The following is a 19,062-nucleotide window of genomic DNA, read 5'->3' on the forward strand; positions in this document are numbered from 1 at the left end:
TTCATAATAGTATTTTACTTTATCTCTTAAAAATGACAAAAATCTGAATTCACTAAAAATACTTCGACGGATAGATGTACGAGAATGAGGTAAACACTCTCCGCGCAATTTCACAAAAGAAAAAGAACGCGTCTACAAATTGATTCTTAGAAAAATAGATTCTTCATTAAAGCTAGCTGGCAATCAACCATCTCTTCTCACAGACGATGAAGTGAAATAGATTGAATCTCGGTTAACTTTAATCATCGTTTACGAGGTGTCGTTTACGAGATGTCGATGTATGGCACGAGCATCAAAACAATGTGCGTTTAGCGTGCGTATATTTAAGAGACGATCGGAAACAGGTGCGTCCGCTTCCGCAGGCCGTCGCGCCCAGGAAGACACCGTACACCAAAGCGGTCCAGACTATCACGCCGACCGCAGCGGCCGCCAGTATCAGATGCGCTCGATGACGAACGCGATCCAGGATCCACAGCATCCACTTGCGGTCCACCGCTCTCCCAGGAGACGCCGTGCGACGCAAGGATGCGGTCGCTGCGTTCTAGACATGCGCGGTTATCAGAGAATATCCAAGGAACATAAGCCAAGCTATTAATTTCATCCAAAAGGTGAAAATAATAACTCTTGTAACGGGTTATCCTTTGGAGACAAACAATTCGATTACATCGGAAAGCTTTTAAGTAAATTACAATCGCACGTTCGACTCGCATCTCTTCACAGAGAGAAATGATTTTTGCTGAAGTCTAAAAGTTTAGCTTAACACAAATATGAAAATAATTTTATTAAACTATCAGAATAATTAATATGCAAGACATTCTAGGTGGAACATCAAAACTTTTTACTATATTGTTCATCATGCTTAAATTTTCCACATAAATATTTTGATGGTTCACCAAAATTATTTCCAGATTTGCAATATCTAGTTAAAATACAATAAACAAAGCATTTAAAACAGGTTAATGAGAATCAGCACAAATATATGAGCGCAAAATTTATTAAGATTGAAGATAATTACTCAGACGATTATAATAATGTCTCCTTTATTATATTTGAACGTTTCAATTCTCTTTTCTGAGTCCTTCTCAGCAATATTAAAATAGACGAAGTCGCCCATTCACTGGGAGCAAGTCACTCACAGATTGACAAAACTAAAGTGATGTTAAATTGAGATTTATCTCAATGGAAAAGAGCGACAACAAGAACTTCGGAACCGTATTAATTAACAAAAAAAAATATATTACAAACGTCAAGATATATTGATCGCAACAATGTTTGTATTCCGTTCGTACAGCATAACGTATTAATTAAAATTGAACGTTAATTGTATTTAATTAAATTTTTATATTTCAGCAAAATTATTCTTTTCGATCGATGCATAGAGGGTGAAAAGATATTTTTTATTTTATTAATTCTGACTAACTTTACTTTATTGATAACCGATTAGTCGAGAAACTGAATGATCAAAGATAGCAAAATCTGCTTTTTTTTCAACCCTTACTGCGCTCGTCCCTCCGACAATTCGTTTTGCAACTGCAGCAGCTTTCTGCGCTTCGTACACATTGCCGTGCGATTCGTTGAACGCCTGCTCTACTTTGCTCTCCACCTCGTACAGATCATCGTGTGGCTCGTGTACTTCACTGTACACTTCGTGGACTTCATTGTTGAGCGCTTCATGCATTTCAGTGGGCATTTCATTATGCACCTTCTCGCGCGCCTCGTCGCTCGCAGTCAGTAAACGTTCGTCCTACGACAAACAGATTTTCCCTGTACACTGAGAAAAAAATTTACTGAATTTTTTAATATTTCTTTGAATAGTCATAGCGGAATATTTACTAAATGTAAACACGTATTAGATAGCATTAATATCATTTTTTCATTTATCTAAATATTTACTTACCGTAAGTAAATATTCCGCAGGACTATTTAAAGAAATATTTATTAAAATTTAATAATTTTTTTTTCTCAGTATCTAAAACTACTACTAACTGCTGATTGCTAGAAGACAAGACTTTTTTTTAGCTTCCCGTATAGATGCGGGATTTCACGGGAACTATCTCTTAGCAATTTTGATCTTTGGATATGTAAGACATTAAAATTGTACAATATGAATTTTAAACCATGTATTAAACAATGATTTTTACAGATATTTTCGCTAAAAGATATAGTCGCTAAAAATAAATTCGTAAATTCCGAAACATAATAAGTGTTGTAAATTTTAAATCTTAAGAAATTGATTAGGCACAATTGAACGTGAGAAAAATACTCGACCATGATTGGTTAATTTCTTAAAGTTTAAAGTACTGCACTTATTGTATTTCGAGATTAATGTCCATTTCTACCCTTGTAGACCATTGTAGATTAACTGTAATCTCAATTTAATTTACTCTTTTTCTAATTCTTGAAATTAGAAAAAGATATAAAGTAAATTAAACTGAAATGAGATTGAAGTTAATTTATATTGGAAAAAGGAACATAAATGAAATTGTCCCATCATGTTACGTTTTTGAGATATTTTAGCTCAAACATGTCATTTTCAGCATATTAAGTTCATTTTTCCCAAACACATAACCTCATATAGCAATTTCATAGCAATTTTTACGGATTCATTTTCAGTGACAAAAAATCTGTATAAGAATCACTTGGTCCAGTTCGTAGTCTAGAAAAAATTTAAATTTGTCAGATAGTAATATTAAATTCATCTTTTCTTTTTATTCTTATTTTCAATGATCAAAACATTTTCTTGTGGATGATGATAAATGAAAAAACTTAACATTTTCGAAAAATGTGAATACCATTGTTATAAAGAATATAAAATATCATAAAACTTTTGTATAAAACATTCTTTCATATACCTCATGTTTTAAAGATATTCGCTGAAAATGAAAAAATCCGTTATTCTCGAGAAGTTGTTTCACCCTCTAAACCTTTAGATGCGCACATAAAAAAAATATGGGTCTAATATTTTTTTGTTTTATACTTTACAACAAATCCGAAGTTCATCAAAATCAGATAGTTCCGATAGTTCCCTTGTTAGTGAAATTAATGTTTCTAGATGAAACGGAAATGTGAAGTAAATTTGTGCAGTAAATTAAAACTCCGAGATACAATCGTCAGTGGAAAAAGAGCAAAAAAGGATAACGGGTCTCTCAAAAGCAAGAAGAAAAAGAATGGAACCGAACAATTTGCGAGATTAATCTGTCCGTCTCAATTTCCGTCTCAATTTCTTTTAATCCTTCTACCTCTCGCGGGGAAATGATAGCTGATAAGAAATTAATAAAGAGTTCTTATACAACTTTTGCAGTGCGCAAATTTAAATAATTTAAAACGCATGTCCTTTTCCTGTCTCTTCCTCCTTTTCGTTTTTAGATAAAAAAATTTTTTTTTGTTATTGAGAATGATATCTTTAGACGAGTGATATATTTAATTTTCTGTATATTTAATTTCTTAGCAAATATACGTTTAATTTCCTTCGATGCGCTTCCACCTTTCCGAATGTCGCGTCGCAAATTGCAGAAACGCTCCGAATTATCGCGTACAAGAGCAAAGTCAACATCGCGCGTCCATAAACGTATATGCCGGGAATGTATCTTAAAATGGAGAGAGAGCGAGAGTTCTCCAAACGATCCGGAGGGCAATTTTAGCGACGTGGGGAAGGGAGGATCGATCAGTCCAATTACGGGAAATGCGGGGACTCGTACCTGCATATTCTGCAGTTTACTTATTTGCTGACGGACCAGACGAACCACCTTGCATTTCGCGTGTTGACAGTTCGCCAGGAACTCTGCGAGATTCGCCGTGTGATCGTCCTGCTCGTCCCGCTCCAGATATCGGCAATCGCCGCATGTACGAGCGTCGCATATCATTTTCATTGGTATATCACAAATGATCCGTTGCGGCGCACAGGGCGATTCTTGTGATCTAAAAGGATCATTTTTCTCAGGATAAACTCGTCGCGGACACGGCTGAAGATGCGAGCAAGTTGGCGTGTAAATTGAATGGCGCGATCGACAGTTTTTAATCGACATTTGCAATTTCATGTGCAATTTCATGTGGATGTAGCGTAAAGGAAAATTGGCGTTTTATTCTCATTCCATTGATTCTCGCCAAAATGACCACATACAACAAAATCACATTCAAAGTTAAGCATTGTCCAACTAATAGCTAAGCATCGCAGAAATAACACAACACAAAGGCTACATTCGCTTTGAGCGTTTTCACGCTGTAAGCTTTATTCTATCTTCATCTCATTACGTACGGAAATAAGATAAAATTAAGCTTACGGCGCGTAAGCGTTCAAAACGAACGTATCTAAAGTTATATAGCGATGTAGTTTCAAAGTGATAGTGAATTTCAACTAAATTATGGCTAATGAATCTTTAGCAGGTATAGCAGACAAATAGCAATTACAGTTGCACGCATAATAGCAGTTGCAGCGGTTATGCGTCGCTTTTAAATATCTCCTGCAAACTGTATATGTTTGTATTCTTGTATATACGCGATGTATTGACTATTGTAATCCATTTACAATCAAAAATTTATATCAATGTATTTTTTTACCTTCATTCCAATCCGCTTCTCTATAAAAAGTTGCAATATTGCTTTATTTGCATTTCTCCATCTAAAAAAAATTAAGCACTTGTTTGGCGTAAAAATACATTTGGTAGCAAAAAATGTAAGCAAAGTACTGTAAAAAAAATATATTCTTCGATAACTGACGTTTCCATATTCGTCATCAGTAAAATTAAAAGATAAATAATAGATCAGGCGATTAATAAAAAAAAAACATGTTTGAAATTGGGTTGAATTCAATTTAAAGTCTAGTTATTAAAATTTTGATTTAATTCGCACTTATTCAATTGCTGCACACGGATCATACCAAAATGAGTAATCGTCAGGAATATTTTATTTATTTTTCATAAAAAGCCAAATTAAATATTAAAAATGAAGAGAGATAAATACTTTTTATACAATGTAGAGTTATAAATTTTTATTAAGAAAATCACAATTTAAACTTACAAATTTACAATTATTTTTCTTAAATTATATTATATATACAACGTTGTAAACTTTAAAAATATACATAAATATGTTACTGAAAATATATTCCATTAATACCAGAAATACTAAGCGGTCATTAGTTTAGATCGTTTCTATTTTTTAAATTAATATTAAATAATTTCTTGTGTAATAAGATTTGAAAACTTTATACTGATGAATTTGATATTTTTATCATTTTTTATTATTAATTAATTTGTTTGTTTAATTTTTTTAATGAATGCCACATTTTTTCTATTGTTTTATTTCCCTACTATTTATAATTTAGAAAAATTTCATACATAAATATATTTTAAGTCTATTATTATTATTATTATTAATTAAGTCTAGGTTTCTTCTCTGGTGGTGGTTTCATATCTTTTTTCTCAGTCTTCACTTCTTGCTTAATTTCTACAGCTGAAATAAAAAAAAATTATAAATAATATTAAAATAGAATCGTGTTAGAATTGAGAAATAAAAAATAAAATAGGCATATAAGTTATGCTATACATACAAGGTTCACTTGCTTGATGTACTGGCTTTGGCACTGGTAAAGGAAATTTACGAGTAAGTTCTGCAAGTAACATATCCACTCTCTGGCGTTGAAACAACGAGCTAGGTTCCTCGCGCACTGGCGTTTCCTTCTTTGCAGCCAAAGCCTTACCATTTTTGAAATCCCAAGAATAGCCTTTACTGGGGTGATATCGAGAACAGCTGCTTGCCTCATCGAAAGCAGATTGTAGGTGGTGAACTGTGGACAGCTATAGAAGATATCATCTTTCAAATATAACAATAACTAAAAATGCAATATATAAAATGCATAATGTATTAAAGAGGATACAAAAAATATTCTAATAATAGCCAAATCTTGATAAAAATTTAAATGTATATTTTTTCTTGCTCACCAATCTAGAACTCACAACGGATCCTAAATCTGGAGCTTGATATACAACGCCAGCTATAATATAATAATCGGCAACTGCTGAAGCTTGAGTTGGGGAATGCCTAAGTTGTTTCCTTATCACATATAGGATTGGCTCTTGCACATGCAAAAGAATATATTCCAAGCCAGTCATATTGCTAGGGAATAGCGAGCATTCATGAATATGTTTATCAATGTTTATGCTTGTATAAATATTTAATGTTGGGATTGATTATGACTTACTTCAGTTGATCAGGACTCAAACGCTGCATCTTGACTATCTCATTGTTGCAAGTCCTGTCGTAAAATGGATTGCTTCTTTCTGAGAAATAATCCATGATGTTGCTTGGATTAAGAACGGGAATCCAGGCGCTGTCATGCCAAGACAGACCCAAAGGATTCTCTATAAGAAGAGAATACGAAGAAATTCTCAAGTGTTATTAAGAACTTGAATATTGGTTAATGATTATATAAACACAATAGAAATTCATAGATCTTCACCTTGTACCGGAGTTTTTCCGGGCATCATCATCACATCTACTCAACAGAATTGTGTAAAAATTGCAATTAATGACACTATTATGTTAATCTTATTCCAATCGCATGTATTGTTCTTTCGACATTTCTTTTATTTACGTCGATTCTTGCGCACCTATTGATGCTTGTTGGCACTTTCAAGCTATAAGCATTATCGATAATACAATTTCCTTTAATATCTGCTGTAGGTAAAATTACTTTTATAATTTTTAATAATTAAAAAATTTGGAAAAAAATCATCGTACAAACTCCAAAATATCTTATAAAAATATCTTATAAACTTCAGACGTCTTTCTAAAACCTTCAAATCATTTTTAAGGCCACTCTTGGTTAAGATTTAAAAATGTTTTAACAATTTAAATTTTTTTGAAATAGAAAAATTATGTACATTGTACGACATAACAACCGTCGGAAATATTCGTGGATATGCGATTACATGTTTTATCCCCATGGAGGCGCCACTTGATACATTCCTCCTTGAACTGCCTGAAACATGTGAGCATGTCTACTGTCATCCTTATGCTCCGGTATTTCGGTGCGCGCCGTTGCACGACAATGATTCCGTCAAATTTCATTCGGTCTTGTTTCATTCGCCGTTCTAGTTGCGGCGATTTCCGAGTCAATAGCGTCGCGTGCGAAAGGAATGTCTTGTTATGAGTGTCTGGACCTGCGAACTCCGTGTGGTTCACAATATGACCACGATCGCCTGGTTTCCGAGAAAAATGCGCGCGAGGATCGCCGCACCGTCGACCCACAACGAACGACACTTCGCGGCTGATTCCATCGAGATACATCGCCGGCTCACACGCTGAATGGCAGAGGTAAACGATAAAAAAAATTGCAGTTTTGTTTCTGTCCAAACTTCCAGGAAAATTAGCCGAAAGATTTCTTCAAAAAAATCAAAAGTTAAGTAATTAATCGACGCCGCGTTTGACAAGTCAGCTGATTTGTGAATTTTTTTCGGCGTCACAGTGACTAGCTACAATTTACCTTATTCTCGAGAATTATTTTTTTGCAAGCAGGAGGTACGTTATACGACTTTTAATCGACTTAGAGTCGTAAAAAAAAATCATCACGGGAATCTCGCTACTCTGATTTTTGCATAAAAATGCTCGAAATTTAGTCGATTTATTGGTCTCGAGTTTCACATTCGCCGCTTAATCGCGAAATTGTCGCTTTCATAAACCTCTCCCCTCCCTGTTCCTTCCCCCTGGATTCACGTACAATTAAACATGAAGGTTAGAAAATTGCAACTCTTCCTCCCTCTCTGCGACGTGTACACGCACTCGCGCGAGTGAATCGCGTGCAGTTCGTAGTAACGATGAAACGGATTTATTGTTCTTTTTTTTAAATTGTTTTATTTTAAATTTCTTTTAAATGATCTATAACTTACGTAAGAATTCTATTTTTTTTTTAATGTGCATCAAAGTTCTATTTTTTTTATATATAAAAAGGATGAGGTATTTTTATTTATTTTTTTAAACAATATATAACTTTTGTTAAAATTTTATTTTATTTTATTTAAGTAAAAAGGATAAAATATCTTTATTTCTTTTTTTTTAATAACTCATAACTTCATCGAAATTTTATTTAATTTTATTTTAAAAGGATATCTTTGTTTATTTTTTTAAACGACATATAATTCGCGTAGAAGTTTTATTTCATTTTTTAAAAAAGTTAGGATATTGTTTATTTTTTAAAATGACCTATAACTGTTAAAGTTCTATATTTAATTTTTTTTTTATAAAAAAGATGAGATGTTTTTGTTCAGTTTTTAAACTATTTATAATTCATGTAAGGTTTTATTTTATTTTTTTAATAGAGTGGGATATATTTGTGCATTTTATTAAATGTCTGTTTACGTTAAAGTGCAATTTTTTTCTTTTTTTTTTAATAAAGATATTTTTTTTGTATATTTTTTTTAAATGGCTCAATAATTCGTATTAACATTCTATTTCGTTTTTAATAAATAAGATATAGGATATTTTTGTTTAGTTATTTAGATCTATCGATGTAAATTGGATCTAATAAACATATTTTTACGCTTGCATTTTTACGCTTGCATGCAACATTTATTTTCTTTCATAATTGAATAATGGATTTTTTTTATAGAATAAATTAATTCTGATAATTAATTTCTGCGACAATTATTGAGCGATAATTTGAACTTTATTATTGAAACATAAACTCTTTCTTATTGATTTTTTTCTTTCAAAAATCGTGACTTTCTCTTTGTTCCTTTTACAAGAATTATACATACATGTTTCACTATATGCAAGAGCTCGTCATTGTAATTTCAATCAAGCAAATAGACGTCTTGCTTATAGCTCTCACGAAGCCTCATCGAGTCGACGAATCCGGATTTAAATTCTCGAGCAAGACAGTTCAGTTGGTGCATTTATTCGTGGCGTGTTGTCGAAGTAAGCGTCGCTTAAAAAATTTATAAATTAGCAATATTTATTAATTCGATTCATTCAACACGTTACAGAATGAACTCTGGAGGGGGTGATGACATCGAAAAAAATAGCATTGAATAGCAATTATGTAACGAGGATATAAACAGGATTTGTAGGTACATTTCTAATTACATTAATAACCATCACTAGTCTGTAGATCTTAATTGGAGAAATCCGGTTCTATTCTAATTTAGGATGGTAAATAACTGTTTCTTTGAATGTTTATTATTTACTTTAGGTAGAATATAAATTTTCATTAAGATGCCCACTTTCATTAACGATAACGTGTTGTATAAACGATACAAACTATAATAGCGGTAAAAAGATAATGTCAGTTATTAAAATATCGAATAATATTAAAAGCCAACAAAAAGAAAAAAAATGTGAAGAAACAATTAAAGGAAGAGCTTATATTTCTAAATCGCAAATTACATTTTTTTTAAATGCATAATTTCATATTTGAAGGAGAAGATGATTCGTATTGGTCTCTTAAAGAACATAAGCTCTTGCTACGTTTTTCGTTATTAGATTGATTCGAAAACGATGTATTTTCGTAGGTCCCGTGATGGAGGACTACACGCCGATTGATGAGGACTTCCCGGGTCGGTTGCTGCACCAGGCCGCGCTCTGGGACAACGCTGAGTTACTGGAGGATCTGCTGCGCGGCGAACACGCGCAATACATCAACAGTAAGGATTCGTGGGGTAGGACGCCGATGCACGCGGCCGCAATCACGGAGAACTCCCGTTGCCTAGATGTCTTGTTGACCGCTGGAGCTGATCCGAACGTCACCTGCGGTCCCCGCGGTCATCATCGGACACCACTGCATGTTTGTGCGGAACATGGCCATGCTGGTAACGTGGAGACACTATTGAACTTTGACGCGGATCTCATGATCCGAGATGATGACGGTTTGAAGCCTATCGACATAGCCGAGAAGAGCAGTCACGACTCCTGCATTCATCTCCTGAGAGCGGCGGCCGAGAAGTATGAGCTTGCGAAACAAGCGACTCACGCTTCCTTACGTGCAGCTTGTATTCAGGGTGACACTGTGGCCGCTCGGAATATCATCCAGAGTTTGTCGACCGATCTTGAATGCGTGATAAATATGGCGCCGAACGGCACCAACACGTTGCTCTTCGTTGCCTGCGAGAGCGGTCATAAGGATATCGTTCGGCTGTTGCTGGATCACGGTGCCGACTGCAGGATCCATCCGGTCACCAAATATTGTCCACTTTACATAGCGTGTTACCACGGCAAATTGGAGATCGTCGAGCTGTTACTCCGACATTTTCCCAAGCAGGTGCAACAGCTCACGGTAGAGCGCTGGCTGCCGATTCATGCGGCGACAATAAATGGCCACCACTTGGTGATCGACGTATTGCTCAAATTTGAATATCCGCAGCATGTCTATCAACGCTACAGGGATCCGTCCGGTGAGTTCGAATACGAGTTACCGTTCGACATCAACGCGCAAGACGTTACTGGCCAGCATGCACTATATATAGCTAGCATGCTGGGCAACGTCAAAAGCGTCGAGCTATTTTTGGGTTACCGAGTGAAAGCGAGGACGACCAAAGAAGAAGATGGCGTGAATGGCGCGCAACAACTTTCGGTGTCGAAGCGCAAGATTTCCAGTGGTATTCAGAGATTGATGTCGTCATTGAATTTCCGCAGTAAAGCGTCCACAGATAAAAAGGACGATAAAATGATATATCCGGTGAATCTGGATCTTTATTGTAACAATGGTAGCGAAACAGCATTGCATGTAGCCGTCAGAGGGAAACATACCGAGGTGGTAAATGCTCTTCTTCAAGCGGGCGCTAATCTCGAATTACCTGTCAAAATTCCATACGATCAGAACGATCCCGACGGTAGTTATTCGAGCGTATTGACGATCGCATGTCAGAATCGCGATGTGAAAATTGCGGATCTATTGCTGAAACATGGCGCCGTCGACAATGAGTGCAAAGCGCTGAAAATTGCTGCACAGAACCGTGACGAGGCGTTGACTGCGAAACTGCTGTCGATCAAGGCTCATCCGGATTCCGAGTATAAGATCAATAAGAAGGCGATGACCGAATGCACGCAGAGCTCACACTTCTCTGCTTTGTCATCTTTCGGTCACGTCACTTATTCCACGCTGTTTCCGAAAACGCCCACGATGATCAATTGGCACAATCAGCAGTGTCATCTCTCGCAAATCCGGTTACAGTGGTTGATCGACGCAGTATTGCATGTCAACAAGAAACTGAGTTCGAAGAATAATGATCTAGTGTTGTATGCCATCACGCGGATTGACATCTCTCTCAACTCCATTACCTCCGTACCGTCTACCATATTCTATTTACAGAGTCTGCGGTATCTCAACATGGCACAGAACAAGATTGACACTCTGACGGCTGACTCGAAGAATCCAAAGGACAAGCTGTGTCCTGTTCTGGAAGAGATGTATTTACAAGACAATCGACTGGAACAGCTGCCAGAATTCATTATGAACTTACCGGCACTTGAAATTATGGACGTGTCCAACAACAAACTGCAGTGTTTGCCACAGAATTTATGGCGTGCACCCAAGCTGAAGGAACTGAACGCCTCGTTCAATCTACTGCGTGATCTGCCCAGTCAGGCATCGCAGAATGTCTTAAGGAAATCACAGCGAGGTGAAGAGGCACAACAAAATGGTACCAACTTTCGCGGACTGGCTGCTGTGCCGCGAATAGAGTCCATGGAGTTCGACTCCTTCACAAAGATCGCGAACGCACAGATAATCGAAATGGAAAGGCCACATGTATGGATCAGTTCGGTCCAGGTGTCGGAGAGGATGACCGATGACACGGAGAACGGTAATAAATCAGTATTAGCGTCATTGAATCTCGCGCACAACCTTTTTAACAGCATTCCCGTGGCGTTGCCATGTTTAGCGGTGAGCTTAGTGCGACTAAACATGGCGTACAATTCTCTACGCTCGATGAGCCACATTACTTCATATCCAGCGAGCTTAAAACAGTTGGACCTATCAAACAATCAGATCACGCGATGGCCCAGTCTACCGCAAGTGGACAGCTCTGACAGTATGGAACAGGCGAATACAGCCTGTTATTGTCCGGCTGTCAACACACAATCGCCTAGTATTGTGCCCGGTAATCGACAAACGCCCACATCGATGCGTGATATTGTATTGCAATCGGTATGTGTACATAGACGGCATCTACGACTGGAGAACCTGCGCACGCTGATCTTGGCGAACAATCTACTGAATCGTATTCAGTTGACATCATGCGACGATGGTGAGATGCCATACTTAGAGGAAGAACGCGGGGATTCAGATAGAGATCCAAAGATCGGACATTCCGGATCGAAGCTGTACTTGCTCTTTCCCAATGTCAGTATGTTGGATATCAGCAATAATCAATTACGCGAGATACCGCACAACATCTACGAGCTAAATAATCTATCAGTGCTGAACATTAGCGGCAACAATGAGATTGTTGAGTTGCCACCACAGATGGGTTTGCTGAGTCGCCTGTGGAATCTTAATACACAAGGCTGCCGATTACAGGAACCACTCAAATCAATGATCGAATCAAAGAAATACAAGACGATGGACGTGATCGGTTACCTAAAGTCTATCCTGGAAGACGCAAAGGCGTATGCGCGCATGAAATTGATGATCGTTGGTATTCAAGGAATTGGCAAGACGAGTCTGCTGGAGCAATTACGACAGGAGGGCGAAGTACCGAACAAGAAAAAGGCATCCGAGCACTGGGCCAAACGGATGGGTAATAAAAACATCAACGCGAAAACTGCCAAGGGTACGACCATCTCGACCGTGGGTGTGGATATTGGTGATTGGATTTACGAGAAGAAAGTGCGCGGACAATCGTCCCACGGACCGGTTTACTTCAGGACCTGGGACTTTGGCGGTCAACGCGAATACTACGCGACGCATCAGTATTTTTTATCAAAGCGCAGTCTATATCTAGTCGTGTGGCGGATCACGGACGGTTTCAAAGGCGTCTCCGAGATCTTTCAATGGCTAGTGAACATTCAAAGTAGAGCGCCTAATTCGCCGGTTATCATTGTCGGCACACATTACGATGTTTCTTATGAGCACAGCGAAGGCCTGCAACAATATATTCGCGACAAATTTATTAACGTGGTCGATGCTGAGAAGTGCGGTCTACCCAAAGTCATGGAAACAATCGAAGTGAGCTGCAAGACGCGTCATAATATTAAGATGTTGTGCAATCTTATCTATGACGTTGTCTTCAGTTTGAGATCGCCTGGCAGCAAGGAATTGTTGCTGGAACAGAAGGTTCCGGCGAGTTATTTGGCGTTGGAAGACGTAGTGATCCAACTGGCGCACGACAGGAAACTGTCCGGCTTGGATCCGGTGCTAAAGGCCGATCAATATTATGCAGCGGTTAATAATGAACTTCAGAAGTTGCACAGATCCTTCAGAGACCCTGCCGAGTTACATCAAGCGACGTTATTCTTGCACGAGAACGGGATAATCCTTCATTACGATGACGCAACATTGAAAGATCTCTATTTCTTAGATCCGCAATGGCTCTGCGACATGTTAGCTCACGTGGTCACCATAAGGGAGATCAACCCGTTCGCCAGGTCAGGTATAATGAAACTGGACGATATTCAACACGTATTCAAATCCTCCACGATATCATCGATTGATACCCAAGGCTATATTGTTAGCTTGCTTAACAAGTTTGAGGTTGCTTTGACATGGGATTGCCGCACGCTACTGATACCATCTCTCTTACCAACTGAAGAAGATATTTTGCGCAATAATCAGATAATCAAGGTGCCAGTGAAGACGCGCGGTTGGCATGTACGTGTGAAGAAGATCACGTCGCCGATGTTCGCGTGCTTGAGTGCGCTAACCAGTGACAATAAAAATAATGCCGAATGCGTGCTCACGTCGAGATCGCAGCCCGATTGTTCTGTCACTAGACTATTACTTATGTCATATTTTCCCAGTGGTTTTTGGTCCCGACTGATCACTCGAATCCTCGCGGATGATGCCATTGTCGATATCGTCATGTCGTTTCTAGCGCCATTCAAAGATTTTGTCGACGACAATATTTTCGCTAGTTTGCTAGATCTACAGGCCGAATGGGTGCTCTGGCAGACGGGGATTGAACTGCGATACTCGGGCATTACCTTATTACGTCTAAAAGAAGTCTGCTATAATCTAAAGAACTCGCCGTACGATTACAGACAATTTAAGTTCAAGTTAAAACAAGATGGTATTTGGTGCACAGTGGATCTGAAAAATTCCGCCATTCTAGAAATTTGGTTTCCAGTTGATACCCTGGTGATTAAGCAGCCCATCATGTCCGATTCTGTGGACGAGGAACCGATGGGCTACCAAGCGATCGTGGTAGAGCCACGGCCAGAAAGTATGCCACAGTTGATGGCATTGATCGTCGATCACATCGACATCTTACTGGAAGATTGGTATCCGACACTAGGCACGCGTTTCGTCCACACATCGGAAGGTAAACTGCTAGTCACAAGATTGATACCGTGTCCGCGTTGTTTACTCGGCAACACCGAGAATGGCGATGGCGAATCAAGCGACAGCGATGGTCGACTGATCGAAGACATCCAGAAGTACTGCGCCATGAATCGCACCGAAAGGCAGAGTCAGGACAGCTACAAGTCCGACGGTGATAGCGGTGTCGGTTATGATAGTCTGACGTCCAGCAGAATGCCGTCACTCGAGGGACATCCGGATATGTCAAAGCAACAGAACTTGAATCCCGAGAATACTCTTGCATACTCTTGGATGGTGGAGGAATGCATACTGGCAGCGTATAGCAACAAACCTATCAGTTGTCCGAAGCATTCGGAGATTCCGTTGTCGCACGTCGCGCCAGACATCATCTTCATGGATTTGGGCGTCAAACACCTGATTAAGTCGGAGGATTTGAAGAGGGGCAAGTTATTAGGTCGTGGCGCCTTTGGTTTCGTCTTTCGTGGCAGCTGCCGACTACCTGGTACGCATGTCCGCACCGACGTGGCCATCAAAATGTTGCAACCAGTCTCGCCGGGTCCAAATTCTACGCAATCGGCAATCCTTGCATACAAAGCATCACAAAGTAAATGGGACCGTGACCCGCTGCAGTACGCTTGCAAAGCGTATTGTATGGCGCGTCAAGAGCTCAATATTTTGCTAACACTCAGGCATGCTAATATCGTGCCGCTAATAGGTATAGTCGTCAGTCCTCTGGCTCTTGTATTGGACCTGGCACCTCAAGGCGCGTTGGATGCCGTTCTGAAGAACTATCGTCGTTCCGGTGCTAAATTAGATCCTTATACGCTTCAGGCGATAATCCTTCAGGTCGCTAAGGCTGTGGAGTATCTACATCAGCAACATGTCATTTACCGCGATCTCAAATCAGAGAACGTATTGGTGTGGCAGATGCCGTTACCATTTCAAGAGAATCCGGAACCGGCGCACGTCAAAGTCGCTGATTATGGTATTTCGAGACTGACGCTGCCTACAGGAGCGAAAGGTTTTGGAGGCACAGAAGGCTTCATGGCGCCTGAGATCATCAGATACAATGGCGAGGAGGAATATACGGAGAAGGTGGATTCGTTTTCATTCGGCATGTTCATCTATGAGCTTATCACACTGCGTCAACCATTTGAGGGCCACGAGGCGGTGAAGGAGTGCATTTTGGAGGGCGGTAGACCACCGCTCATGTACCGTGAGACTTTCCATCCATGCTACGCGCTCGATTTGATGGTGATATGTTGGGCACAGAATCCGAAGGATCGACCAACTGCCAGTCAGATTGTCTCAATTGCCTCCGCGCCCGAGTTCACGCATTTGATAGATGTTACTCTGTTGACAGAACGCACGCAGGTGACTGCGGTCACCATGACTAATCATTGCGGTAGCAGCGGGTCAAATGATGCAACAGAAAATCTAAACAGCGATGAGATCTGGTTTGGACACAATAATGGTGAAGTAGACATGCTGTTAGGTACTCAAAAGGGCTGGCTGCGCCACGTACGCATTGAAACACCTGTGATACCGTACGCTATGTGCGGCGTAGATGGCTATATCTGGATTGGCGACAATGCCGGTCAGATACACGTCTATTTATGCGGTAACTTTGGTTGTGTGGCCAGTTACAGTCTGGAGGCAGATCACAGTCGAGAATCTAAAGTAGTCGGGCTGATTCACCTGGAACAGTTGAAGCAATTTGCTGTGGCTTTGCACAGTGGCCGGATCTTTTTGCTATCCAACACGTTCATGCAGATGAAGAAGACTGAGATCACTGGCGGCAGCAATGGCACGGAAATGACGCGCCACAATACTGACATCAAGACCTATTCGCTTGCCGCAGTCTGTCGCAAGAGACGTGTGCTGGAGCTCTGGGCTGGCCAAAGTTATGGCCGGATATCCATTTACACTTTAAAAGATGGCAATCTGGCTGACACGACGCAGCTGTCTCACTGCTCCGCCAATGACGCCGCGATGAAGAATCTGTTTGCCACGTATCTGATCGGCGTGACAACCGAGAGTTTCATTTTCTCGTACACATATCCAGGCTGCGTCGTATATCAATGGGACGTAGACAGCCGACAGATCATCAATAAACTTGACATGTCTAAACTGGTACCATGTTCCGAGTCTCTCAAGTCCATCGCTATCGAGGAAAATTTATCGACGGAAAAGTGTCAGGTGACTGCACTCGAAGCCAGCTGCGGTCAGTTATACATCGGCACTACCTGGGGCTGCATCGTCGTTGCCGAGTGCGGTACCCTTCGTCCTGTCACTGTGTTCCGGCCGTTCGAGGGCAAAGTCTGCCAGATTGTGTCCCTCAAATCCACCGACAAAAGGAAGACAGTACTGGCGACTGTCGGACAGGGATATCGCAGCCTGATCGCGCGATATACTGACTTCTCTTTGAAGAGTCTGGAGAACGAGGAACTCAGGCACGGTATGTACACCCTGCTTTGGAGATCGGAAAATTGGTCGGCAGCTTGATTCCCTCGGAGATCGTAAGGTCCACATCCTCAGGTGCATTTGACGATCGTTTTTTAGCATTACACGCGATCCGTCTGACTTTATCTTATACAAAAATAATGATATAATAAATAAGTTACATTTAATACAGAATGCGTAGTGAAAAGACAGATCTACTCTGGTCCAGTCATTTTTCAATGAGTACCGATAAAAAGTTTTCATTGTATGAAAATTCGGTACCAATATACGAATGATTATAATTTGATATGGCGAAAATTCGAAGAGCGATGAAGTTCGTGATGAGATCACACGGTTCTCTTTTTCGGCAACATAATACCGGAAGTGCTTAAGTGGTGCGAGATTCAATTGAGCAATATATGGGTTCAGCAGTGAATCTTATACGTCCAATATTATAGTATCTAGTACGTAAAGGATGTCGATTGCGCTAATAAGTGTGCTCGAGAAAGAATATTATAAAGAAATATTTATAAAGAAAAAGGAAATGACATTACACGGAATTCGAGTTTTCCCACGAGTACTCTTATTAACGAACACCCTGCATCACAGGCTATAAGCTGATATTCTTTCGTTCGTCCATAGCATTACCAAGTATAAAAAAAACATTCTTATTTTGTATAAAACTAAATCTTAAGCAAATAATCTAATGATATTTTAACATACGTTTCTGCTTGCGTAAGTATATAATCGGACTCTACAAGAGTCGCGCTATATAAATATTTATATAACTAATGGAAGAGATAAGGTAATGCAATCTGTTTTTCGTTATTGCAAGATACGCATAAAAGAAGGAAAATGTTTTTCGAATATTAATTGATATTAACTGAGCTGGTTAGATAACAAAGAGCTATTTTTAGCATCACCAATATTACTTTTTATAATATCTCGTTAGTATTAAGATTTCGATAAGTTTTACTGCTGAAATTAACGTCGTAATCTTGAGTCGATATAGAAATATTTCTAAATCATACTATCTTCGCGATTTAGTTACATCATGTCCAAAATAATATCTTTCACTGTACTGTAAGTTTTTACAGAGATTAAAGTTGCTTCCTTTTTAGGAACACAGTCTTAAGTATCGTTTTATCTTTATCATTGAATGCCGAGAAGGGTAGAATAACGTTTATGTCTCCTAAAAGGAAAGCAGCCTAACTCTAACCGAACCGAAGGTTGTGGGACATGATGTAAATATATATTAACATTAATCTACTATAATACTACAAGAATACACATACACATTAGAAGCATCTTGCTCAATAAAATCATTAGTGCCTGTATTTCCACCAATGTAGATTAATTTCAAACTTTTCATCTTTTTCTAAAAGCCAGTTTTCATCATTTTGATTAACTTAATAGACCGATTGTTTTATTGGAATTAACCATTACAGTTGACACTTCAATCAATCAATCAAGTTAATGTACAGCCAGCTCTAACTCTTAGAACTAGAAAAAGATGAAGAATAAGTTGAACCGAGATTAATCTGTATTGGTGGAAATGGGCATAGATCTCGATTCATTTTATTTAATTATACGAATAATCAGTGTATCCCAAACGTAATCGATGTGATATGAAATACTCAGTGAAAGAAAGAACGTAAAATATTGTCATAAAAAAATTATTATATTATACAATATTATTTTTAATTATAATGCTCTTTAATTACACTTATTGATAAGGTCTTCTATTTACTAGAAATTTTCTTTTGCTTGATAGATATTCGTTTCTTCTCTATATATTTAAGCATTTTTGATATCTTTGAATAGCTTATAGCAATAAAATAAAAATGGAACGTAACATTGTAATACTATATATTTGCACATTTAATTCGCCCGTAACTCATTTAAACGAGAAGCGGCATTTAAAGGGCTAAATGGATATTAGTTTTAGGAAATGTGATGTGGTTGGCCGAGAATATTTTCAATAATGTATGATGTGTACATCTTTGGCTGTTATTCTCGAACCGACGCGTTCGGTGCGTTGATTCTATATCTTTAATTTATATGCAGCGTATTTTATATTTATTTTTTTAACTTTGCTCGTACCTGCAGCGCGTAATGCACAGTGATATACGCAGCTTGTATCCCCTTTT

General features: G+C 38.8%; 3 protein-coding genes across 4 annotated transcripts; 1 reads left to right on the forward strand and 2 right to left on the reverse strand.

Moving 5' to 3' along the window:
- Positions 1-292: 292 nt before the first annotated feature.
- On the reverse strand, positions 293-3,863 carry LOC108686493. The gene is made up of 3 exons (XM_018191832.1): positions 3,699-3,863; positions 1,499-1,744; positions 293-541 (listed from the first exon to the last, which is right to left on the reverse strand). Exons 1-3 carry the CDS (start codon positions 3,861-3,863, stop codon positions 293-295), a joined length of 660 nt encoding a protein of 219 aa, XP_018047321.1.
- A 1,508-nt stretch (positions 3,864-5,371) lies between these two features.
- Positions 5,372-6,564, reverse strand: LOC108686581 (mediator of RNA polymerase II transcription subunit 6). 2 transcript variants are annotated; one of them, XM_018191955.1, is made up of 5 exons: positions 6,458-6,564; positions 6,200-6,359; positions 5,940-6,114; positions 5,549-5,795; positions 5,372-5,451 (listed from the first exon to the last, which is right to left on the reverse strand). In XM_018191955.1, the coding sequence occupies exons 1-5, from the start codon at positions 6,486-6,488 to the stop codon at positions 5,372-5,374; spliced, it is 693 nt and encodes a 230-aa protein (XP_018047444.1). In that variant the 5' UTR covers positions 6,489-6,564. The 2 variants fall into 2 exon arrangements, with proteins under 2 accessions (XP_018047444.1, XP_018047445.1); XM_018191956.1 differs by having other exon boundaries at positions 5,382-5,451; positions 5,549-5,785.
- A 475-nt stretch (positions 6,565-7,039) lies between these two features.
- LOC108686628 (leucine-rich repeat serine/threonine-protein kinase 1) lies at positions 7,040-17,507 on the forward strand. The gene is made up of 2 exons (XM_018192045.1): positions 7,040-7,314; positions 9,507-17,507. Exon 2 carries the CDS (start codon positions 9,515-9,517, stop codon positions 16,973-16,975), a length of 7,461 nt encoding a protein of 2,486 aa, XP_018047534.1. The 5' UTR covers positions 7,040-7,314; positions 9,507-9,514; the 3' UTR covers positions 16,976-17,507.
- The last annotated feature ends 1,555 nt before the right edge of the window (positions 17,508-19,062 follow it).

Source organism: Atta colombica, unplaced genomic scaffold (genome assembly GCF_001594045.1).
Source record: "Atta colombica isolate Treedump-2 unplaced genomic scaffold, Acol1.0 scaffold187, whole genome shotgun sequence".
Lineage (NCBI taxonomy): Eukaryota > Metazoa > Arthropoda > Insecta > Hymenoptera > Formicidae > Atta > Atta colombica.

What these genes read in the sequence shown, in the direction of transcription:
- LOC108686493 (XM_018191832.1), bottom strand. Translation starts at nt 3,863, where the DNA reads ATGATATGCGACGCTCGTACATGCGGCGATTGCCGATATCTGGAGCGG. An exon ending in GTAAACTGCAGAATATGCAG is followed by an intron (nt 1,745 to 3,698) that starts GTACGAGTCCCC and finishes TGTTTGTCGTAG; the next exon opens with GACGAACGTTTACTGACTGC. An exon ending in TTGTCGGAGGGACGAGCGCA is followed by an intron (nt 542 to 1,498) that starts GTAAGGGTTGAA and finishes GCGCATGTCTAG; the next exon opens with AACGCAGCGACCGCATCCTT.
- LOC108686581 (XM_018191955.1), bottom strand. Translation starts at nt 6,488, where the DNA reads ATGATGATGCCCGGAAAAACTCCGGTACAAG. An exon ending in CGGAAAAACTCCGGTACAAG is followed by an intron (nt 6,360 to 6,457) that starts GTGAAGATCTAT and finishes CTCTTCTTATAG; the next exon opens with AGAATCCTTTGGGTCTGTCT. An exon ending in CCGTTGTGAGTTCTAGATTG is followed by an intron (nt 5,796 to 5,939) that starts GTGAGCAAGAAA and finishes TATCTTCTATAG; the next exon opens with CTGTCCACAGTTCACCACCT.
- LOC108686628 (XM_018192045.1), top strand. Translation starts at nt 9,515, where the DNA reads ATGGAGGACTACACGCCGATTGATGAGGACTTCCCGGGTCGGTTGCTG.